Source organism: Vidua macroura, chromosome 1 (assembly GCF_024509145.1).
Source record: "Vidua macroura isolate BioBank_ID:100142 chromosome 1, ASM2450914v1, whole genome shotgun sequence".
In the NCBI taxonomy this organism is placed as follows: domain Eukaryota; kingdom Metazoa; phylum Chordata; class Aves; order Passeriformes; family Viduidae; genus Vidua; species Vidua macroura.
Genome location: NC_071571.1, coordinates 6537223 through 6563074, shown reverse-complemented (window position 1 = coordinate 6563074; position 25852 = coordinate 6537223). Strand labels below are relative to the sequence as shown.

At 41.2% G+C, this 25852-nt stretch overlaps 1 protein-coding gene across 2 annotated transcripts in view; it reads left to right on the top strand.

Annotated features, from left to right (window-relative positions):
• Positions 1 to 25852, top strand: part of PRKAG2 (protein kinase AMP-activated non-catalytic subunit gamma 2) — a 236211-nt gene that overhangs the window by 4161 nt on the left and 206198 nt on the right. Inside the window, exon 2 of one of the 2 annotated variants that reach the window (XM_053991497.1) lies at positions 12894 to 12989. In XM_053991497.1, coding sequence (XP_053847472.1) covers positions 12960 to 12989 — 30 coding nt within the window. In that variant the 5' untranslated portion in view covers positions 12894 to 12959. Of the gene's footprint in view, positions 1 to 12893; positions 12990 to 21496; positions 21883 to 25852 lie in introns of those variants that run through there. The other variant, XM_053991342.1, reaches the window with a different exon arrangement.

Genomic DNA, 25852 nt, shown 5'->3' with positions numbered 1-25852 from the left:
ATACTTTTTATACTAGTCAAAAAGAAACAAAAAATACTTTCCATGTGTGTGCAGTATTAACTTGATGCCTTAAAGATCGAGAAATAAAGCAACACACTTTCAAGACAATATTAGTATAGGAGGTATTATAAAGGCTGGTCTTTACTGGAGGCCTCCAAGGGGCAGATACGGAAAATTGCCCACCCCACACAGGGTGAACACAGTTCTATAAATTTAGCAAATTAACATAATTGACAAGAATCACCAATTAGAAGCATAAGTGATGAAGTAATTCCCCCTTTTTGCTTCCACAACTTCTGTAGCCCCCTTTTAGATAGGAACTGCAATTTTAATGAAAATATGTCTCAAAGAGCTGGTTTCAACCTTGGCTCCAAGAGAGCCAAGATAGGATAGGGGCCTTGGACCCAGGGGTTTGGAGCCTCTGGAATGTGTTTTGTCTTTCTGCCTGTCAGGGTAGAGAAGAGGGAGGGAAAAATATTGGAGCTAGCTACAAATACAGTAATAGGCTACAGAGCTACAATTTTATGTGTAAAGAATATAGAGAATACAAAAAACCAAAAAAAGGCAAAAAATCAATTTGGCGTCAATTGACTAGTGTTAAAGACTTTTTAGCTACAATCTTCAAAAATTTTCTTTCCAAGTGTTTTATATGTAAAACACTGTGTATTTAACATGGAAAAGTATTTACCCCTAGACCTGACCAAGACAAAACCCAACACAAAGCTTCAGACCTCTGTATCCCATAATGTCTCATAGAGAAGAAAAGGGAAAAAAGAAATAATATATTAACAATATTTTTCATGTCCATGGTGCTCTGACTGAGAAGGCAAGTGGCTTCTTTACTGTCTCAGATTGTGTCTTCACCCTGAAAAGAGAGAGGATCCTTTAACCTGCAGAGAGCTCTGTACTGTCATGTCCTGGCTGTTTCTGACCTTCAACCTTGTACACTTAAACCCATGGCTCTTTATTGTGTGGTCTGTAACACTGATTTAACTTAGTTAACTCTTACTCTGGGACACTTCTCTAAGGACAAGTTCAGTGCCCACCTCTTATATCTTGACACCTACAAAAAAAAAAATCAAAGCAGACAATTTCCATTATGGTGAGGTTTGGGATTTTTTATTTTGTCCTTTGTTCCTTTCTTATCCAGGCTCACTAAGTGAATCTGTTTAATCTTCTTATTTGACATGATTAGACAATTCATGTAGAAGCCTATCAAGAAGCACAAATTTGGATTGAACTAAAGGTTTTATTCCTTGTGATTTATGTTTAAAGGGCAAATAAAGGTTTAGAAAATTCTTACATTATGTATTACAGAGATAAACTGAAAATGAAAATTGATTGTTTTCTTGCCCAGTAACCAAAAACTTGCATTAAATAAAACTCATAATCATTATTGACTATACTTAAAGTCAGAAAATCTTGGTTTTTTCAAATGGAAGATGAGAAAGACTGTCACAGCACACATAAACATGGTAGTATTTTATGTGAGAGATCTGGCTCAAAATTCATCCTCAGGAGTGACTATAACATCTGATTTCCTGTTTTTAGCAAATAGATAGAACCTTCTATGTTTTACCCAAACTAGTTTTAATAGTCTCCTTCTCCTCATTTTGATGGCAAGACCCAATTTGGAAAAAAATAGCTTCTGTACTGTTTTAGTTGACTTATGTCTCTAAATGAAAGTTATGAGCTCCAGTAGTTATCTCTCCATTAGCAAACTTGCATTGGTTACAATCCCCCTTCTTCAGCTGGGGTCCAAATCTTCATTTAGGCTGAGTGCAAATGCTCTAGGAATCCAGGACAATGAAGAGTGATGAGAATTCCAATAAGAGCCTGATTCAGATTTGGAAAGAGCTTGTGTGTCTGAGTCTGGAGGATTGATGTACATAGGGGATCTCATGCTCTCCTGGATTAGAGTCACCCTTCTGTGTCCCTGGGCAATGACCAGAGTGTGGTGGGAGTGCTCATCATTCCACTTGCAGAGTTACAAACCACACAGCCAGACACACTGTATGAGCTTGGTCTGCTCACACTTGTCTGGCACCATCCCTTCCTCTGGGAAAATGGCAAAAGCAAATAGCAACTTGTCTGTTTGCACGTGGGCGTGAGCCTCCTGAGAACGCAGAATCTGGCACCGAGCACAAGCGAAGTTCAAACGTCCTCGAGCTATGAGTTGTTGACATCTTCTCTCAGAACTGACATATAAACTACTTAAAGCAGTTTTGGTGCTACCTTATCTCAACATTACCGTCAAAACCTATCATGATTCCCAAGTCACCGAGTCACCCTGACCGGGGAAATGTGCTTACAGCAAAGGGTTTTAACATTTGCATCATCCCACTTGTCTGCAGGCAGAGGGTAACAGCGCTTACAGCCCCTTCCGGATCCTGGGAGAGGCAAAGCAACTCCATTAAATGCTTGTGTCTTGCTGCCCCACAGTGGCTGTGTTTACAAAAGGAATAAGCCCCACAACAAAGTCAATGGTGAACACTTCAAATAGTAGTAGTTTCTCAGTGAGGATATAACTCTGCAAAACAGACATTGCATTTGCATGTTTCTGTGTTTACTAGGCTGAGTTTGAATGCAATTAAGCATGGCTGGTGTTGTCACACTTATCCTTTAGAGGAGTAGAGAAGTGCCAAGTGTCACTCTTGTAATGAAATCAGGGGAAGGTAAATATACCATCCAAATATTCCAAGGCCTCTTGAGGCTGAAAGTCAGCAAGCGAACCTTGGCTACACCACCGAAAATCTGAGTTGTTAATAGAGGATTCAAGGGGTAGGCATCCTCTGGGCTACAGCAGGATTTAACAAATACCTGTGAATGAAACATTCAAAAGGACTCCAAGGCAAAGCTTGACTGCAACTTGGAGTGTGCACAGAGGGAAAAGAGAAAGCAGTCCAGGATCATGTTACTCATCTGATTGCAAATGGGCTCTGTTTTCAGCGCTGCCCCCAGGGCTTTACCTGATCTATCCAAATAAGTCTGCCCTTCCCACCCTGCAATCATTCATACATAAACAACTCTAAATACTTTTCTGACTGTTCTGCCAGTTTCAGCTCTTCTTGCTTATTCAGTGCCTGCTCTCCTGCCAAAACAACAAACTGAGCTCATGTGGGTTGTGGTTGGGGGCAGAGGCAGGCAACAGTGGTCTGCCCATTTCCTTTGTTTTCAGTGCTTCTCTTTGGCCTTTCTTTGGGTAGAATCCAAGGGATGGATCATTGCTGGTTCCGTCATGATGCAGACGGAACAGACATCACTTGTCAAACAATGACAGCTTTATGAAGCTTAACAATCTCAGCCAAAGTCTTGATGCTATCATCAGTCATGCCTTTCTTCCCAGTCCCTGCAGGTGACTGCAGCTGGCAGCAGATTCTTTGACAGTCAGATTCTCTGTGTTATCTCTTTTGGACCAAGCCTTTAAATAATTGGACAGGAAGATCTGGGAAAGAGATATGCTGTTTCAAGGCATAAATAACATCGTGCTGAGTGCTACATAAAGATTTTATTTAATTTAGTTAGATTTGATTCAAATGTGGTCATCTGGTTTGGCCTGCAACCATGATTTCTGTAGATTTATGCTCAGTTTCTTCTTAGACCACTGACTGTCATATACAAATAATTTCACTGTACCTCCATTCCTCAGCTCTTCAGTGGGAATAAGAAGATGTTCTTTACTTACAGGAAATGGTGATAAAAAGCGATGGGATAAGGAGTTTGTCAGATTTTCTGATTTTCTAGTAATAGAGATCCATATACATAACTGAAACGTTGGGCTGAAATGCCAAGAGTCTGTGCTACTAACAACAAAGAAATGTGGAGAGTATTGCTGGTACCCTGCCATCAAATCATGTGTTCTACCCCATGGAGAAAGCCAGACCATGCAAAGTTAAAACTATTTAAGCTTTCAGAGATCAAGTGAACTTAAGTTTTGAGTACCCTGTCTGACAAAGTCACTGTGATGGTGACAGTTATAAGGAAGAAATGATTTACAATGAGGGTGGTGAGGTAGTGGCACAGGTTGCCCAGAAAGGTGGTGGATGGCCCATCCCTGGAAACATTCAAGGTCAGCTTGGATGGGGCTCTGAGCAAATGGTCTAGTTGAAGATGTCCCTGCTTGTTGCTTGGGCTAGAAAAGCTTTAAAGGTTCCCTCCAACAACCCAAAGCATTCTATGACTGTGTGCTTTAAAGAAGTTTAATTATTCAATTTCCTTTTAGCCAATTGTGACGATGACTCAGAGCTTCATTTTAGGTCACAAAGTATTTTTGATAGTGATCAACTTCACCTTTTAATCTGCACGTATTAGCCCAAGGCTGTTTTTTTGCTTCCAACACACCAAAAACATTCACCTAAATGGGAAAAAAAAAAAAAAAAAGGAAAAGAACCTCAACTAAGGACACACACATATTCACATTTGCCTTTTTTTATTCTCCCACCCTTATTCACAAAAGGGCAATTGCAGCTACTTGGCCTTTTCTGGAATGTAATCTGGGAGGTGATTTCATTTTTGGTGCAGTAAGAGGAACAGCAGACTTCTAGCAGCAACAGCATCCTGCCAGCTAGTGCTGCCACCAGAGTATCAGCAGGAGCTGTGAGCCTGAGGACGAGCAGCTCCCCAGCAGCTCCGGATCAGGGGCAGTAAAGCAGCATTAGATGGTTTGACCTATGGCATTTTATGATATTTACTTGCTTCCCAGAAATCTGGGAGGCTCTGGAGTCCTTGGCATCTGGCTGAGCCAGGAAGATAGATTAACTGAAGGACTCTTACTGTTTTGTCTTGGGTGAGGCCTTGTGGGCAGCCAGCTGTTTTATTTTGTGTATTGCACAAAGGTTCCTTTAAATCTGTGTGTTCTAGGGATGAAGGCTTGGAAGTGAGAGGGTAAACTGGGATTTGTTTTTCTTTACACAGCAACCTTCACTAGCCAGCATTATTGGCAAAAGCAGACAGAAGAGAGAAATTCCTTCAGAGCAATGCTCCTGCTCAATGCCCTGTCATGGAAAGTTTCAACCAGAAGGGTCACTCCAATATGGTGCTAAGGGCCTGATTCTAAAATTCACTTGCTGCTGGAGCCATGTAATTTGCTGAACATATTGAAGTTCTGAAAGTCAGGATCCAAAAGTCTAGTGCTGTAGCTGGACTAAAATTACCATCCTTATGTGTACACAGGGAGCTCTGCTGACTTCAGTGAATTCACCTAGAATTAAATGCTTATCTGTTTGCATATAGTAGATAATGGGTGTCCTGTCAGGAGACAGCCTGAACAAAACCAGGAGACACTGTGGGCTCAGTGATATTTGTGTAAACCACATGAAGTGGGCTTTCTTAGCTCATCCTTTTATAGTGCCATGCTCTTGTAACACAGTCCTTACTTTTTTCACATTTTAAACCAGAAAATTTATTGTGTGCTCTCTGCAGTATAGCTCTTCCTGCCAAAGCTGCCTTGGAACAGAAGGAAAAGCCAGATTTGCTTTTCCAGCTATGGCTTTTTAAAACATTTTTGTCTGAATCTGTTAGGCTCCCAGAGAATGTTCCATGGATATGTAGCATATTATGTTATTACTGCAGTCTATCTGTGTTAAACCCTTTATCATTCCACAGCCCTTTGAAATAGGGAAGGATGGTAAGTCCTGGTTTACAAATGAGAAAACAGTAGCACAGCACTTAACCCCTGTAAGATTTCTCTTGGGCAAAATTCCCACTCAGGAAGAGCCTGTTGCCTTCTTTGTCCTTGCCTCGGACCACTAATGTCAGGGATCTGAATGAACCACGTGGGATTGTGTCCATGCTGGAGACAGGGCTCAAGGAGATATAACCAGACCTGCTCTCACTTATTTCATTACAAACTGTGAGCACACAGTACTCTGGAATGGTGGATCTTAAGTGATTTGGAGTAGGCACCCTCTAACTGCTTGTAAGAAAACTACCAGGGATTTTGCTATTTGTATGTAAGTCTTGACCTGTTTTTGTTTTCTTATGCAGTAATGACAAAAATTAAAATTGATAAACATATTCACAAGTTAATGAATAACTTTCTTAACAGTGTTGGCCTTCAGATTGCCATTAGGAAGTATTTAAGCTAATAGATAGCTTAATAGATTAAGCTAATAGGTCTCAGAATTCTTATTCCAGCTTCCTTGCACACCTGTCTGTCTGTAGTGATCAAATCTTTGAGGTTTTCCTCACAGCTGTTAAGAGATAGAAACTTTAATGGCATGTGTACATATGTTATACAGATAGGTTAAAGTCCATACAGCTAAAAGAAAGTCAGGTCTCAGGTTTCCAGGTTTATATATAGGTTTGTTTTTTTTTTCCTGATTAAATAAAATGAAAACCAAACCCATAAAGCATATGGACCCATCCCAAACAGCAGGTGAACACACTTTAAACCCCAAGACAATGTAAACAGAAAAGTGCTTGTTACATTCAGGCTTCTGTCCTAGATTCACCCAGACAGCTCCAAACTGTTTTGGCTCTTCCTGTCAAGTTTCTGGATATACTTAGATAACTGATATCTCACTAATGTATTAAATGAAGTATATAATACTAGAGAATCTCACCAGTATAACTAGAGATGTAATTTATATTGTCAGTGTAAAAACTGGCATTGTAGTGGTGACTCTCAATCTCCAACCCCTCCATTACTTCACTGTTTGCCACTGCTTGGACTAAAACTTGCTGAGCAAGTGTAGCTTTTCACCCCAGGAATTTTTGCTGTCTGCCAGTGGCTTGGGCCTTGCAAGTCGGTGATAGATTTCCCTTGTGACTTGAGCAAGTCCCACAGTTGGTATGCAATAAATATGCCAGGAGTTTGCCATTTACCCCCCAAGGAACAGATCCACAATGCTGAAAGGAGTGCTGAATGCATATGCCATCTGTGCAGAACCTGTTTTACCACTACAGAAGATCTGGGGATAAAACAATACTTAAACCCACAAGATTTTCAATAATGGAAAAAATTACAAAAATATACAGGATGGGTCACTAGGATTAATGTTTGTCAATAAAGCTCTTTCATAGGTGTTCCAGCATCTCATGCAGGGTGACAGACTGATTAGTTTCTGCTGTCTACATCAGATTTGGCTCACCTAGAAAACTTGAGAGCTGCCTTTTTCATGTCCTAGTGATAAAGAGGTTACTCAGAGTCTGGAATAGCTGTTCCAACCTGAAGCAGCATATCTTGTCACTTACCCCTTATAACTCTTTCCCTTATCTCTTACAATAGGGCACTCAAATTAATGAAGGAGATAAGGTCATTACTGTACTCTGTAAAAGCCTTATTTTCCTGTCGTGCAGTTTGATTAAAACACATTCTTGGTTTCAGTTTTGAATTAGTTTTGTTTTTGGCTGGGTTTTTTTTTTTCCCTTACAGGGCCCTTCACACAGGGCTATAATTTTTGCAAAGCATAGCTTATAAATTCATAATGTGCAATTTATAAATAATAAATTATTATTATTATTCCATTTCAAAATACAGAAGAAATTTGCTCAGTTTTTGGAATTCAATGCAATTAAATTTTTAAAAATTTAATGAAGATAAATGGATGGCAAAAATGGGAATTGAAGCATTTGGAAGTTTCAACTTTCTAAGAACTCTTAATTTCAAGGGCCTTTTTCCTTCTTAGCCCCTGCTTAGCAGAGGGATGGGAGAGTTTAGCTACCAGATATATTAAACACAACACCCAAGTGCTCTTTGGTTTTGTGTGCAGGGTTGTGTATGGGAGTGTAGAGCCCTCAGACCTTTACACCTCTGCTGTAACCTTTCTCAGGTGTTTTTACTTTGTGTGACTTTGAACTTGGTACAGAATAAACACGTTCCCAGCATGGTGTGAAGCCCTGGAACACAGTCCTCCTTGCATTAACATTGGCTGTACCAGACATAACAGTACAAAGTTCAGGCAGCTTGTTGAAGGCTGAACTGGACTGTTCTGATATGATTTTCTTTATCTTATCAAAAGTCTCCCAATGAGCTGGTGACTCCTGACTGCTTCTTGGTCTCTGGTTCCTTGGCTCAGTCTCTGTCTTCAGGCTGCATAAATCAGTTTGCAGTTCTCTGGCTACTGTTTTCTAATTATCTGCCTATTTTTTCCTCTGGTCATTTTTAACTGTAACTATGTTAGGAATATTTTGGTTCACAAAACTATGACTTGCCTTAATCCATCTCAGAATAAAACATTTCTCTCACACATTTTCCTAGTTCTGTCTCTGAATGTAGCCACAAAAATTTTGATTGCTGTGTGTACTTACCCTGGCCATTTTGAGTTCCCTGCCACCTCATTTTCTATGCACAAAATCATATTAAACTCGTTTGCTGTTCCCCACTTACAACTTCTACATCCTCAAAATGATAATTGGATATTAATTAGCAATTACAGCTTCACAGGGACAGTCAGGGCTGTGGTCAGCACCAGTAGCCTGAAGCCGTGGGCTGTAAACTTGGCCCTTGACATTTATTACATCTCTTAGATATGAGAAATGCTCAAATCACAGTTTAAGACCATTACAGACAGTTTGTCCAGGCTTAAGGGAGGCTGGTGGGTGCATGTCAAATGCCATCCTGGGACTACTACAAAATAAAAATAATTTCCATATGTTTAGTTCCAGTTTTATTTCTCATGATATGTGGCTAGTGGCTCATTTCTTCTGAAAGGCCTGTCTTTGGCCACTTACTTTCCAGCTGACCTTATAAGATTGCACTGTGTGTCTGAAAAATCAATTTAAAAAGAACTGAAATACACTTCTATTATATATTAACACATGTCCTTGTAAAGAAAAGCCATGATCTGAGTATGTAAAAGCTAATAATTGACCAACTTGTGGTGCCATACTATTTGTTCTATTTATTTTCTTTGCAGAAAGCATGCAAACCCTTCACAGGGACACGAAAAAAAAATCTGCAGAATACCCACACCAAGTTTAAATGGGCACATTTTAAATGTTGAGCAATGATTATCAGTTTATATCACCAAGGCTGCAAAACTCTTCTAACAAAAGAGAAAATTTAGATTTTATAGGTTCATAGTAGTGCATGAAAAATAGGTTTACTTTGGCTCATTGTAAGACTTAAAAAAATCAACAACTCCAGATCTAATGTGATAAAGGCACATGAAGCAACAGGTTTGTGGCTTTGTGTTACAAGTTCAGCACTTGACTTCAGGAAGTTTCTGAGGGCTCCATGTGGCATCCAGCATTTACTCAATGTGTCTGCAAGCCACTGGAACACTGAAGCTCAGAGGTGACATTTGTCCCAGAGCAGAAAGTCCTTGTGGTCACTTGGGGAACAAAGAGGACAATGCATTCCTGTGTCAGCTGTGCGGCAGAGGGGACATGGCCTGGAACTATCATGTCCAGTGGCAGCTGAAAACTGATTTCGCCTCCACCCTTGTTTGCCTTCCTTATCTTGTCTGCAGTCTTTTGTACTCCTTTTCCTCCAACAAGAATTTCCCTGTGCCCTGGAAGTATTTCACTTCCACAGATTTTATACGACAGGACCATTTTCCCCCTAAGCTACTTTCACTATAGTCATCTTTCACAGAATCATTAGCATTGAATAGCCTGCGTTGGAAGGGCCTTTAAAAATCACCCAGTTCCAGCCTCTCTGCCATGTACAGGACACCTTCCACTAGACCAGGTTGCTCAGAGTTCCATCCAACCTGGCCTTAAACACTTTCAGAGATGGGATATCCAAAACTTCTCTGGGCAACCTGTTCCAGCGCCTCACTCCCCTCGTCATAAAGAATTTTCTTCAGTTTGAGGCCGTTCCCCCTTGTCCTGTCAGTACATGCTCTTGTAAATAGTCTCTCTCCATGTTTCTTGTAAGCTCCCTTCAGGTGCTGGATGGCTGCAATTAGGTCACCTCAAAGTCTTCTCTTTTCCAGTCTAATTAGTATAATTTTGAGAATAATTTTGAGATTCTATGCTCATGGTGGTGCCACACGTTCTTTGGCTTCACGGTACTTCCACATGATGCCAGAACCTCTGGAAAAGTCTCATAATGTTCAGAACTATCTCACAGTCTGTAGGACTAAGGTCAAAAGAAGTCATTCTTGCCCTTTCTTAGTAATTTTTGGAAGAACTCACCTTTCCTTCTGGGCAAGGATATATATTCTTGGAAAACATCAGAGGACTTGGAGCATTTGAATGTGAACTTCTATTCACATTGTTGTAAGGGAATAATGCTCTTTCACCCAAACGAGTACATTCTTTAATTCAGTTTATAACTCACAATGACCGCGAGAGATGAGTTAATCCGTGGTGCTTTCAATTCCAGCTTTGTAGCTTGAGAGCACCAAGATTTAAGGGTTACTGTTTTTTTTTCTCTGACTGAGTTAAGCTGGGGGTTGTATTTAAACAATGTAATGACAGGGCATGCCCAGCCCTGGTATCCAGCTGAGAATTGGACACTAATTTTTTGGTAGTCATACCTCATTTGGCCTAATTCTCAGATTAACATTTACATTCTGGGTGGGAACATATTCCAATCCCCTGTTATTAACCCTGTTATCATATTGAATATAATCCCTTTCATTAATATATTGCCATTGTCTTTTTTGCCCCTGTTTCTCATTGAAAATCTATTCCTGAACTTACTTGCTCTTATACATAAGAAAATTCTTCCCATTCTAAATGTTTTCATTACAGGTTTTTTTAAAAATATTTTTTCTTACAGCAATTTAAAATTTTAGCTTAATTGATTTGGCTGAGAACACTCTCAGAGTCAGGCTAATGTTTTTTGAAAGAGCTTATAAATCTGTAATTCCAATGCTCTCTAGTTTTCTTCAAGGAGAAAGTACATGTTTCCTCCTGTCCAGCACTCCTTTGATACCAAGAGCTATTTATTTGCTTAGAGCAGCTCTTCAGTGTTGGGAGTTTCTTTTAATATTGCTTTTGCAGCTTGAAATATGTGGTCTCTCACAGCAGATATTAAAGAGAAATTCAACATATACTATCCAGGAGCAACGTTGCTACTAATTGCTTACCCAGAGGATAAGTAATGAAGCAGCTTTGCTGTGAAAAGAATTAATGAGGGACATAATTATTTATGGACAAGAAAATTGTATCATTCACTCAACTTTACCGTTGAAGCTGTAATTTTTGTGTGATTTGGTGATAAATATTTGTGTGACCTTTGATTTATACTTGTTGGGGTATTGGGATTCCCTCAGCTTCTCTTTTAGTGTTAATGAGCAGAGTGCACTAAAAATATTTTTCCTGAACTTGCCCTAATTTTATGGGACATAAGTGCTCTGGTGGGACTAAGCCTTTTGCTTTGGGATTACTGTCAGATTCAGCAGACATGAATGGCAAAAGTTGTTCCTTTATCTCCAAAAACCTTAAGATAAACTGAGTTTCACCTCCCAGGATTGGAAGTCTTGCTGACAAGTTGAATGACAGCAAACCTCACAAAGTTGAAGAATAGCATAAATGTTTATCCAAACACCAAAAAATAAATTCTGAGTATTAACAGCCTAAGAGTGACATTTAACTATTCCATTAAATCAACCACACTGCACTAAGTATTTTGTATTTTATTTTGGCAGCGAAATAATATTTGTTGAATATGGATCCTCAAGTCCTGATGAAAACAAAACTTCTGTTATGATAAGATTGCAGGATTAGCCTCAGCTTTAGTAATTAATGGCCTGCTTCCAGCAAATTTCTTATGGGATGCTTGAGACTGGTTTGAGATATATATGCCACATATGTTTATGTGTGCCTATCAGCAATTCTGCATCTTTAATATGGTATAAAATTGGACCTGTTTATGGTGGATTTTACATATGGGTGGTCCTCCTATATTCTTAATTAGTTATACATAATTTACTCTTGTAGTATATGCAGTCAAAATACAAATGTGTTACAGTCCTGATTTGAAGTTCCCAGACACAAAAAGCTTGTCATTATAATCTTCTAGATATTAAACACCAGCTCAGATATTCATCATTCTGATAACTCTGAATAACTGCTAATTTTATTAGTTCAGATAGTAAAATAATGCTCAGTAGAGCTTATTACTGTGCAATAAAAATATCTTCCATGTGATCAGCCTCGTGCCATCAGGAGTAGTGTGGATGGGCATGAGGAAATTTGACAGGAGGATGACTGCTCTCTCCCTCCTTTCCACCAAGCTGTTGTGAGCCCATCAAGAGCCATGGAGTGCAGCACTAAGACACTTGGGACCACTCAGCTCATGGTCAGCTCCCAGTGGAAATGGGTCTTGTGTGGACCACAGTAATGCTGGGCATAAAGAACATATTTCACTCAGCTTAAGAGAGCCTCCCACATTTCCCACCCACATTTTTATGTATACCAGAAAATAAAATAAATTTCTATTTAGTTAGAAGACCATAAAGTCAAGATTATACCCTTCCTGTCATCTGTGAAGCTTACAGAGATGCTTACAGAAACAGAAATCAATTGCATCTCACCTGATACAGGACTTTATAATTTTTTCAATCATCCCCCTGCTCTTCACCCTCCTCCAGTACCTAAGTTTTGTGCCCTTCCTGCACATGATTCCTGATTTTATTCATCTAGCAGTAGCATTTTTCCACACTTTGTGGCAGACTTCCTTGGACTGTAGAAGTGGATATGTTATTGACATAACATATCAATATGGAAAGATCTGTTCTTTCCAAGCAGATCTTTGTATTCCATGTCTCATGATTCCAGCAGGCAATTGCACTGTACTGATGCTCACTTTCCCAGCACTTTGTGTGAGCTTCTGACTCTGTCCTCATTCACTAAAACAAGAGATATTCCTGCTGGTTGCTTGTATTTGTTTGGCTCTCTAAGCTGATTGTTGAAGAAGGAGTAAAGACCATGTATTGGGAAGGCAATTTGACTTCAAATAACCTAAATTCAAACTGTTCTCTGTGCTCTCCCTGCAGAGTTGAGTACCCAGAGAGCTGAGAGGAGTGGCTGCTTTCTGCTGGAAGTTACTAAGTGGGCCCAAAATGGGGACCTCTCAGTTACTAATTACAAAGGTAAGAGCTACTTTCTTTTTATTTTATCTAGGATATTCAGTAGAAAATACTCTGTTTGCATGGCCAGCATAACTTTGAGGATTCATGTTAATTACCTGCTGCCTTCAAATGTTAATTCACACCTATCTAGGAATATTACAACTATAACCTCTTCATCAGTAACAGAACACAGTCAATTGATAATTTTGTTTGTTTGTTTTGTTGTCTGTCTTCAACACCTGGAAATTGTCCTTGACCCATTCCTTTTCTTTTAACTCACTTTTTACCTTCAATGTATCTACTGAGCTTCCACATCCCCTTAATGTTACCTTGTAATTTTTCATTTAAAGACTCTAAAGTCCAGGTACTTTGCATAATAAGGCATAATCAAAATTTTAGTTGAGAATAAAATAATAATCTTAATGAAGCTACACTGAATTACATTAACTATTTTTGGGAACTCTTTGGATTGATTGTGGGGACCACTTCTATATTCCAGATATAGAATTTGATATAGATATGTCATTTCTATATATTTGTTGCTTCTAAAGCTCTTCTGATAAGATTTTAGATCCTCTTCTTAAGAAAAATGATAATAATAAAATGTTTTTGAGATATTTTGAAGTGAAAGTTCTTCCTGACATGAAATTATGTTATTATAAACCTTTCCTTATTGTCATTTCCATTTTCTAACACCGTTAGTCAGATTCTCCTGGCTTTAGAATCTTGACTGCATGAAATTTGTTAAATCTGCACTTGCTATGTTATATATATACTTATTTTGTAATTACATCAATGCTACGGTAATGTACAATCTGCAGTCTTTAACTGGATATATCCATCACCATTCATGTGTCAGAATGATTTGCCAATAATCATGACCCTTGGTACCTTCATCATTGCACATCTGAGATTCCTCCTTGTACAGCTCATTTTCTACCAAAACAGGAACAGTGGGAACTCTGGTGGCCTCCTCCTATGGAAGTGGTCTGCTGACAGGCATTGAAAAGACTGAGGAACAAATGTAGTTTAATTTTCAGAGAGCCCAGGCACGCAGAGAAGCCAGAATCTAACATTTCCATCCTCTTGGCAGAGGCCTGAGCTGCAGGTCTCAGGTGGTACAGAAGGCTTTTAGGAAAACTCTTGCCTCAGACAGAGCAGCCATGACCAGCCTTCCTACTGGCTCGTGACTGGTGTTAATTCCTGAACCATGCCTTGGCAGGGTCTTGGAGAGCTGCAGACAGCCTGAGCCAAAGCTCTGCAGGGACTGTGAACAGTTTAACAACCAGGACAGTTCCAGGACTCTGCTCAGGCCTGTGTTCTGGTGCTCTGGTTTGCTGGTGGAGATGACAGTTCTGAGCCACCTTTCCTACACGTCGCCTTTTGTCCTGGGGAGATGTCATCTTGGATCTGCATGAATTCACACTAAACACCTGCTCATCGTGCTTGCCTGTGCCCATCACACGTAGGGAAGCAGAAAAACAAATCCTGCAGCACCTCAATTACATAGAGTAGATACCTGGGATCAAAAAAAGATGTTGGCAATGTTGCAAAAAAAGCCTAGTTTAGAAAGACTGTGCTCTCAGTACAAGAGAAATACAATTCATTTATGAAAACAAGGAGGAGTTGCCATTCACCTGTCATGCTTTTTGGATGTTGGGTTTTTGTTGCACACATTGTGATATCCACAGGTCCTGGATACCAAGGTGTAGCCAGGCAGTTTCAGTGCGTTCTGGTCCTTTGGAAGCCATTGTGCAGAGCAGGTTTCATATTATTCTTCTCTTTCTTCCTGTTATTATTCAGTCCTCTGTCTCATCCATAAACTATCACCTTCTCATTGATTCTTGACACATCATGGGATAATAACTCATGTTAATAGTTACTATCAGGTGAGAAAATATGTTTGGATTGTTTTACAATTGTTGCAATTTTGCCTTCCCTAAAGGGAATCTTGCCACTGGCCTTGGCTGGAGGTCAAGTGGAGAACACTGCTACAGATGTGTTCTGGGACACTGTGCCACCAGTACCTTGCAGCATAACAAATTTGAAGCTAAATACGCAAAATTTATTTTCTTTGAGATCTTACAGACCATCCTGGAATTGACTGCTTATGACTGCTTTGGAAACCTCACCTCTTTTTGCCTCTGTACCACCAAGCAGTGACAGACTGATGTTTTGGGGCAGTCTCACCCGCTTCACTCCAGAAGGAAAGTGGTGTTCCTGCCCACTGTCCTGTCTGAAGCCAAGCATACTCCATGCCAAGGAATAAATTCTGATATTATCACACAGATAAGGCTCACAGAAAGTGTGTTTGTAATTCTTCACCTCTCGGAATTCTTCCCAGTGAACTGGGAAGAACATGGAAGTACTTTCAGATTTGTGCTGCTGAAAACACGTTTTGTTCTTATGCCCACACATACCTGGTAGAACCATGTCTCTGCCTCCTTTAAACGTTCTTTTAGCTAATGTAGTTCATTATGCATATTGTTGGAAAAGAAAATTAAAAGCAGACTCATCTTGAATTCTATCTGTAATTCTCTGGGTTAATTTGCACAACTGACAAAAATCACTCAATATGGGAAATGAATCTTTTCTCACTGGTTTTGCATATAATCTATTATATTAAATTTTGACTGAGGTTATCTTTCTAACTTGTAGGCCTACATATGCAAATCAAAAGCTCCAACTATTGTGTTTGGCTAACAGCCAGAAATTCTGACTCACAATCAGTAGAAAATACAAAAGAAATTTTCCTGTATCAGTAAGGAGGAAATCAGCTACTTTTAAAAGTCTTTGTCATTTCTTCTATGACTCTAAAGTACTAAGAAAACCTGAGCATCATTCCAGTTAATGGAATTTTTTTTAATATATAAAAACCAATATAAAAAGATAATGTCTTATAAGGTACTTCAATCTTTGGAAGGCTCTCCTGGCTCTCAGAACCAACAGAGGTTGTGTGAACCTCAAGGTTTTTTATCAAGCTCTTGTGGTTCAAACAAGAAAATGTGTTTTCCATGTTTGTACCTTGTCAGGTCTCCCAGATGCTTTCTAGCAGAGAAGACACAGTATTATTCTTATTTTACTCTTACAGTGTAGTGATAAAAATGAGAAACAGAACTTACCTGTTGACACAGTCTATGGAACAGTGCTGGCACTAATGCCACCACACAATGGGGTTCAGGTCACAGCGCCGTGCACCATCTGATTTCCTGTGCCTGCATTTCCTGTGGGCTCAATGCTGTGCAGCATGAGGGCAGCCTCATGGGGATTGTGGTTCTGGAGCCATGAAGATGGGACACAGTAAGACAAACACTGCAGCTGCCAGGGAGCTCCTGCCAATCCTCTCACCAGTGCCCATGCCACAGCCTTCTGTGTACCAGATAAACCTGTTCCATGGGCCTGCTCATTTTGAATGATGACTTCTGAAACTTTTTGATACCCAGGATCAGTTCTCAAGATGGACAAGATCTGCAAATGAAAAAGTAAGTAAACTCAAAAAACTGTCCCTTCCCTTGGCAGTTTGAGAGAAATCAGCAGTCAGATTAAATTAGAAAAACATCTTAGAAAGGTCCTATGAAACTGCTTCTCTCTCACTTCCTCTCCTCTGTGCTGTGTTCCTGGGTGAGAAGACATCCCTGTGGCTCAGTGTATGAAGCAGTGCAGCAGCTCTGGAGGGAGTGCCCAGCACCCAGCAGAAATTCTGGGCAGGGATTCTGGTGACAGTAGGGAGGGGGCTGCAGGGCAGACTGTGCTGCTGGGCTTCAGGTGACAAGAGAATCCATTGCAGTAAGCACTTACCTACCAGAAGGTGTCTGACAGCCTGGAGAGGAAGCACAGCCATCTGTCCACACAACCCCTCTTTCAGCATAAATATTTGTCACTCTTTGCTACTGTTATGTTCCTGGAGACCTTCTGGGGACAAGAAGCTCCTCTCATTAACCTCATTACCTCCCCTTGCTTCAGCCACTCAGGCTTTCCTGGCAGACTTGCAATTTCTCCTGCAAATTTCCCCATGGAAGGCAATTTCAATTGCAGTTTTGCTGCAAACAATGCAATTTAGCTGTCTACAGGAATTTCCTCATGTTGAGCCTATATTCTACTTGGCTTGAAATTTGCACCCTGCAATGTGCTGAGTGACAGCAGGTAGCAGGTGAGTGTGGGTGTGGGCAGACAGATGTCAGGGCTGTGTCCTCTCTGGCCTCTACAGAAGACTTGTGCAGGGACTACTGCATCCCAATACTGCATCAGGTTAATTAGATTGTACTGGTAATTAAGTTAAGGAGCCCTAATGCAGCAGGGTCTAATTCAATCTAATAAATGTGTTGAACAGAAACCAAGCAATCGACTTCAAGCGTGCTCAAAGAACTGAGGGGCAAATTGGAGAAGAGAGAAAAATGGAGAACAAAATCAGAAGGATAAGAATGAGAGGTGAAATGTGAAAAGAAAGGGACAAGCAGAGGAGGAAGTGCAGAAACCAACAGGGACAAATATTAACATAAGAAGAGAATAAAGAGAAAAATTGCTATGATTAAGCATAGTTAATGCTGAGATACTGAATACCATTAACAGCCAGACAAGGTCTTGAGCTCCCAGATTTCAAAATGTCTTGATTTTTAAGAACTTGTCTCTAAATCCTGGAAACATTTTAAAAAGGTTTGAAAGTCCCAAATAAGAATATATTTATACATATACTTAAGAAATAATGTGGTTGACCTGAGAAATTATAATATTTACCCTGGTATGGAATACACACATTATTTATGGTAGGAAATGTAGTCACCCAAAATGAGACTTCTGCAGGGGTTTGTGCCTAAAACATACCTACAGATTGCATATGTAAAAAATCTACATTGAATGTTCACAGTATGATTAATATATCATCTGCATAGAAAGAATATTAGTTTTTTTCACAGATAGCTTTTTTTCTCTAATGCAATATATATGATATTACCAACAACAAACTATAAAGCATTACCAAGAAATGCTGATCTTAATAAAGATTTAAAACCCACCAACAACTCACATAGCTCTTCCTATTCACTACTTTTTTTTAGATATGCTTTTTCAGTGAAATTTAAAGTCTTCAGAAAATCTCTACATATTTCATATGGAACCTCAGCACAAAAGTTTGCTGGTGACATATTATTTTCCTTACAGCAACTATAATTGATACAACCAAGGCTCAAAGCAAAGTTTTATGGCTATTTTATAAACTTAGGCATGTACTCAGGGAAATGTATTATGGAAAAATTGACTCAACCTGTATTTAAGGATTAAGTAGGGCAAGTCCTGTTGGCAGGGTGTAGCCCAAAATGTGCTCCTTCTGTTGAGTTACAGGTAGGGCTGAATTATAATGGGGAGCATTCAGGCGGTGTTTTGGGAGAGGCAAAGTGTGGCTGGTGTGTTTGAAATGCTGTTCTGCTTTGTCTCCCTGAGGAGTCATGAAACCTGAAAGTATTTGGGTGATAAATGTGATACCCCATCCCTGAAAGTATTTGGGTGATAAATGTGATACCCCATCCCTGAAAGTATTTGGGTGACAAATGTGATACCCCATCCCTGGAAGTATTTGGGTGACAACTGTGATGCCCCATCCCTGGAAGTATTTGGGTGACAAATGTGATGCCCCATCCCTGAAAGTATTTGGGTGATAAATGTGATGCCCCATCCCTGGAAGTGTCCACAGCCAGATTGGATGCAGCTCTGAGCAACCTGGTCTAGTGAAAGTGTCCTTGCCCATGGGAAGGGGGTTGGAACCAGATAATCTTTAAGGTCTCGTTCAAGCCAAACCACTCTGTGATCCTTTGATATTCTCCAAAGTGTTTTAGTACCCATTTGTCTGTGAAATTAGTAATTTAGATGCTGACATGCATCTGAAAACATGGTTGTTGGTAGTCAAATCGGTCAAAATAACTTTAGATTTCATTAAAACTATTTACAATGTTGTTTGATCATATACTGGCTACATTTATCCATGAAAGATAAAAAGCAAAGAGAGATAAAAACATGGTGCCCTAATGTCTGAAATAATTGGTGATTATTTTATAGCAGGGTCTTATTAACACTTGATTTTACAAGGAGTCAAGCTCCTGAAGTCTAGCAGCTGTAGGAGGATTTAGGCTTTGTTTTGCTGTTTGTTGTATTTTTTGTGCTTTGTTTTCTTTTTTGTTTGTTTGTTTGTTTTTTTTAACATGTCTCTAATTCTCAGAGCTGCAATGAAAAGTTTAAAAATATGACTGGAGAATCAAAGGTCATATTTGAGCTCTTCAAAGGTCAAAGGGAAAAAAAATTAGGATAACCCCTTATTGTGGTATTCTGAAAGTTATAAACATGCTTAAGGCAATATCCTGACAGGGGGAGGTTGATTTATGGATTTTTTTTTTAGGTTGTGGAGTTTGGTCATGCTACCTTTATGTCACTTTATGAAATTCCTTTTACAATAACCACAATTATTCCTACAAATAATCTAAAAGAAGAAATAATTTAGATTTAAAATACTAAATGTAGAAAATAAATTATAATATTGTGGGAAACAATTTTGCTTAAGCAAGGGAAAGGAATATTTATATGGTAGATTTTACTCCACCTGAATTAATTAATGAATTTAATTTAGTTAATTTAGTTAATTTAATGAAGAATGGCCAGAAGATCTGCGTGCTTACAGTACCAATTGCTAAAATCCTTCTAAAGAAATTCTACCTTTTCTTCTCTGATTTTTTAACTTTCAAGACCACAGTGGCTAGAAAAACCTTGTGACAGTTTTTTCATCAGCATGCTTATTAGTAACTTTTTCATTTTTTTATTCCAGTCATTCCAATATCCCTTTGCAACAGCACTTTGTTGGCAGAGTTTATATAAATGTTGGGAGAAAGCAGGTGTTACAGACCTGTCCACATCCCTTCCTGAGCTGGTGTCAGTGATGTTAACCCCTGTTTCATTTCTGGGTCTGTTTCTTTCCATGACATCCTGTAGGAACCTATAGGACAGTTGTCTATTTCATTAGATGGGTCATATTTTTATTTAATTCTGTGTGGTTTTAGAGAAGTGGCTACAGGCTTTACACCCGACCAAGCTTTGCACCTGTTAAATACAGACACTTCCATAAGGAGGAAAATAAATCCGAATTCTTGTATTTTTTGATGATAACCACCATAACCCTGTATTTTTTTCAGAATATAAGATTTTTGAAGAAAATCTTGTCCCTTCTCTCAATCGTTGTTTCATAGAATCCCCTAAGGTTTGCTGGGAGTGATTACAGTGTGGGCTTTGTGAATGCAGATCTTTGAACCCAGGGAAAATGTGAGTTTAAGTGCTGTGATCAAAGCTCCGCGGCTGTAACGGGCTTGGCCTTATCCTCAAATACTTTTAGGCACTGTAAAAAGAAGCAGAGATTGTCAAGGGAAGAAGAGGCACTTCCGAAACAAACCCTCATATTTTGATGCAGCATGTATGCTTGTTTAAACCACCTGCTGTCCTAAAGAAAAGACACCTCTCTGTCCTTGCTGTCCCAGACTCTCAGCCCTGGTGGCAGCCCGGCAGCAGGGGCGGCACTGCCGTGGGGTTGCTCTGGGAGAGCAGCACAGCCACAGGTGAAGGGATGTTGGAAGTTTTTCCTCCTCTGGGACCCGCTGACGCCAAATCCATTCGCCCGCGGGGGCTGAGCCGCCTCTTTCGCTCGGCTGAATCTGCGAGCGCGCTGAAGGCTTTTTGGAGGGAGGGAGCGGAAAAATCTACGTTCAGGAGTGGACTGCGGCCCTCCTGGGCTTGGCACACGTTCCCTGTCAGCCCGGCAGAGGCAGGGCAGCCTGGGGTTTTGCCCAGAGGGAATGAAGCCTGGCGGGGCTCCCTCCTTGCTGGGCTGCGGGGAGCGCGGGTGGGAAGCGGTGCCTCGGGGGGAAAGAAATACCCCTCCTTTAGGGCACGGCCGGGAGAAACCCTGGGGGAGGGAGGCGAGAAAACAGCCTGGGAGGTCGGCAGGGAGAGGAACCGCGCCGCCCTTGGGCGTTTTTGGCAAGGTGAAACGCAGCCTTTTCGCCCACCTCCGTGCTCCGGCAGCCCGGGGAATGCAGGCACAGCTCCAGCTCCTCTCCCCGCGCCGAGGGGCCGGCGGGGCGGCCCGGGGCGAGCGGCAGCCGGGGGAAGCGGCCGGGCTGCGGGAAAGTTGCGTGGTGCTCGTTTCGCAGCTCCTGGGGACCCTGCCGGGGCTCTCGGAGCGCCCGGGCACCTCCTCCCATCCTCCTGCCCCCCTTCCCTCCTTCCCTCCCCGGTCGGGCTCCCCACGGGGCTCCCCAGTCTGCCGGGAGCGTCGCCCGAGCGCTTCCCGTTTTCGGGTTTTGTGGCCTTTGGGTGTTTGGGGAGTTGTTTTTTTATTTTTTTTTTTTTCTCTCTCTCTTTCGGTGAGAGTGCGGCCGAGCTGGGCGAGGGGAAGGAAACTTTCTCCCCCCCCCCCCCTCCCCAAGGATGCTCCGGATATTTTTGAAAGGGCGGAAGAGTGAGAAAGGGAGCAGCGTCTGTAAGGGCATCTCATGCTCTTGCGAAGGTCCCCCCTGACACCTCGCTGCTGGCCTTAAAGACCGGAGCTGGAGAAACTCCTCCCCTTCCCTCGGCTTCTCTCTTTCTCCCCCCCTCCTCTTGCTCTCCCCCCAAAATTTCCTAAGGCCATTAGGAAGGGAAAAAAAAAAAAAAAAAAGAGAGAAAAGAAAAAAGAAAATAAAGAGCTTGGAGTAACTGCGGCCCGTGGGACGGTGGGGAGAGGTGGAAGAGGAGCCTCCCTCTCCAGATCCATCGCTCAGCACCACGCTTGGGTGAAGGCATGGGCAGCACTGCCATGGACAAGAAGAAGGATGCCTCCAGCAGCAGCAGCAGCAGGAAAAGCTCCAGCCGCAAGAAACTCATGTTGCGAGTGCACATCCCCGTAAGTGGCTGCTCGCTCTTCCTCCCGTTCGGCAGCTGGCGTGGCTTAGGCATGTTTTTCTCTGACATGGAGCGCAGCGAAAGGCAAGGAGAGGTGTTTCCTGCCGAGCTCTGGAGTTTGGGGCATGCTGGGCTGGGGGTGCACCCCTGCAACAGGCGAGTCCTCCACATCTGGGGTGGGCTTAGGATTGGGGTCTTGGCGCCCCGTGCAGTGCTGGGAGCCCAGGTTGCAGTGTCCGTGGCACGGAGGAGTATCCTCACTATCCCAGTTTCAGAAGTGACTCTTAGTCCCTGCTCTACAAGTGCTCCTGTGCCCTGGGCTGTGGGTTTGGCTCAGTTTGTCTCACCCAGCTCCCTCTCAGACTCGCAGCACGGTCTAGCAAAAGGTCTGCTCACCCCCAAACGCTGGTCTCAACATTCCCAGGTTTGGCTCCGGGAACTGTCCCTGCCTGTGGCTGAACCAGCGTTTAATCTAATTCTTCCCTCTCTCTCGAGACTAATCCACTTCTGAATTTCCCAGGGCTGGGGAACCCAGAGCTCGCTCAGATTTGGATCCAAGCAGTCTGGTCACTGCCGAAAGAGCAGGGCAGTTGTATTCACAGTGGAGCAAACCAGTGAGCCGTGCAGTCTGTTCACCAGCTCTGTTCTGTATATTCCACTGTAAAGTAACATGCAAGAAATTCTAGATATAGATACAGAATAACCACAGATCAAAAGTTTCTATTTCCAGGGAGTACTAAAAGGCTAACTGGCTCCGTCTTCAGAATTACATGCCTTTCAAAACTTAAATTACTGGGTTTTTTACTATTAGGATGTTCTTGTGATCCGTGTAGCTATTAGTTTTCTATTCACAGTCCTGATGTACTTTTGGTTTCAGTGCTTCTGGCAAGAAATGGCAAAGTCCTTGTATCTTTTTTGTTCAGTCTGTTGTTTTATTGCCTATTGGTGTTAGGGTTTTTTGGTGTTTTTGTTGTTTGGGTTTTTTTTGTTTTGTTTTGTTTATTAGTTGGTTTTAAATCTCATTATATAAAAGTGGGAAACAGTTCTACCTGTATCTCTGCCAGGCCACCAAGGAGCAAAAAGATATTTGTGGTTCTAAGATTTTTCCCTTGTTTTAGGAAAGAATAAGAAGTCAAAGTAAATTTATTAGGTGTCTCGAGTGTGTGGAATAAAATGGAGGAAAAGTACATGACTCTTCTGCAGATTTTATTTTTCTCTGGGGAGGAATACAAGCCCAAGAGCCCAAGCCAAACTTCTGGAGCTCAGAGTGCATTGAGTACTAGAAGAAAAGGGTCTGTTTCTGCTAACACGGGTGTTGCCTATGTATTTGTGACAGAAGATTTTAGGCAATAAACTTTACCAGGTTGCCAGTAGTACTTCACAATAGGGATGTAAAGTACCAGCAAATAACATGTACCACACCAAAGCACCACTCCCCCTGTGCTCATTATTCCTTCCCACCCTGCCTGCAATATTGTCTCTGCCATCTCTTTCCACTGCCCCCCCACCTCTGACTCAGTCTAGCCAGAAACTCTTGTGCAGTTGGATCCCCACTGCTGCTCTCAGGAGCTGCATTTTCTGCCTGCTGAGGAGCCATAGGTAGTTTTGGAGTTTCCTGTGGTTGTTGCAGGATTTTACAGCATCCACCTGGTGTTTTTGAAATACCTGCCGACCACCAAATATCTCTGACCACATCGGAACTTAGAACAATTTTCCTCCTTTTATGGTGTGAAGCTAACACGAAAAAAAGTACTTAAGGAACTCGTTAGCACTAAATCATTATTGACAGAGGAATGCTAATGCTTTTTTCCTAATTTCCTCCCTCATCCATAGACAACCTTTTTTGTGAATGTTGCCTTAGTTCTGTCTTAGATCGAACATTTTTAGTAGTGGGTCATAATTTTTCATGTTCTTCATCTCTTGGCTTTTTGCTATGCACTTTGTCACCTGGGTAATGGTAGTGACTCAGATACAAAAGCTTGCAAATGCCTGATGTTACACTGAAGTCAACATAAGTTTTGTTGTTCACCCAGCTGGAAGAGCTTCAAGATTTGGTAATGAGATAACACCTTCCATCCTCCCTCTCCATCCCCAAAATATGACCCTTCTCTTTCATCCTGCATCATTCTAACATTCCTCAAATGGACTATTGAGCCCATGGTTGTACTCATATTTTTAGTGGTTTTCTGTAATCTGGCAGAGTTTGAACATGGCTGTGCTATAAGAAAGAACATTTTTCACATTCTCCTTACTTGACAGAGGAATCTGCATTTGAAAAGATCTGTTTAGACTGGGTTTTTTTCTCTTTCATAACGTTGTCTTGGCTGTTGTTTTGAAGCATCATTCCTATTATTTCAGTGGCGCCTGTCAGTGTAGCTGTAGTTGTCAAGGGAGCTTTCACCAGACAGTAATTTTTATTTTGTTCATCCTTTTCTTTGTGTTTCTGTGAGATCAGGTTTATTGCTGAGACACGTAATTCATGCTCATTTGGATCTTCAAATTAGGAACAAGAGAAGAACTAACAAGGCCTGAGTAGGAGGGGAGAGAGGAGTCCATTCTGAAAGAGAAAGCAATGGTACAGAGAGGTACTGTTGTGATGCAGGCTGACCTAAAACATGGTCATGACCTAAAACACTGGTCATGCAGAAATGCTGTTTGAAAAAATAATATATATTGTGGGAAAAAAAAAGGAGGAAGGATGCAAAATACACTATAATTAGGTTAGAAGATTGTGGAATAATAAGGATTTCTGAAAAGAAAGTTGTATGCATTTCTTCCCTCCCCAAAATAGTTCTATTGTTTTGGGTTTGTCTGTAACAGTGGGAAAAAACAGATAAATTGAAGAAAGCAGGTTTGTGGCTTGCAACACTCCAGGGCATTTCTCAGGTACACCTTTCTCAAGGAAGGATAAGACATGATACAAAAAATCTGGAAACACTCTATTTTCACCTTCTTTCTGTGCTCAGTCTCCCTCAGCACAGGTGGGTGGTACCCTGCCTGTACTTCTGGGAGTGGTGGTGGATCACTAAATTCCTGCAGGCTGGCTTTCCCCGCTGCTCTCAGCTTGTGTTCAGTAGCCAAGAATAAAGTAGGGGCCACTGTATTCTGTAGCATGGCAGGGCAGCGTTTGCTGAATGGCTGGGATGGTGGAACATCTTCTTGTTTGGTTGTTGTTTTCTTTGTACATACACAGCTGACTTAAACTAGTAATTTAGATGGACCAGAATATAATTGCAGGAGCCTTTGTAAAGGTCATATCAACCCCTGTTTGTCCCAGCAGCACATTCAGAAGTCTTGAAATTAGAGATGCCTAAATGGAAATTTCTGGTCCAAATATCTTTGAAAGCTGCTACAGATTTAAATAGAAACCTTTGCTCTCTAGATGCATCATAGCTGTAATATGAAGACATTAGCATTATAAAATTCCTTTTTAAGCCATTAGAAGTTAATGCTTGCACATTGCTTTGAACATTTTTAAAACTCTATTCTGGGATGGGATGCAATTGTCTGCTGAGTAGGAGCTCACAGCAGTGAGATCAGAATGTTCTTTTGTCATCTTGCAAAATCGATCTGTTCTAATGTTAATGGTGCCATTGTAGGCCCCCGGTGCTGAGAAAAAAAAAAAAATCTGCTCTTGTTTACTTTTAATTTCATCTGGGATGGTTCAGTCAGTGCTAGCAAAGTTATGTTGTATTTACATGAGCACAACTGAGGGCAAAACCTTTCTCAAGAGCTTCACTATGCCAGGTGCCAAGCACATGCTGCTCCCAGCAGGTGGGAATTGCAGGAGCTTGGCACTTCCTTGGATTTTTCCCAACTACATCGCAAGGTGACTTTTTATTCAAAAGGACAAAGAAGTTTTTTCACGATAAGCACAAAAACAACATCTGTGAATGAAAATCAAAACACCTTTCAGTTCAATGAGGTGGCTCTTGCCTCTGGTACTTCAGCCCTGATGGCAGAGTCGATGC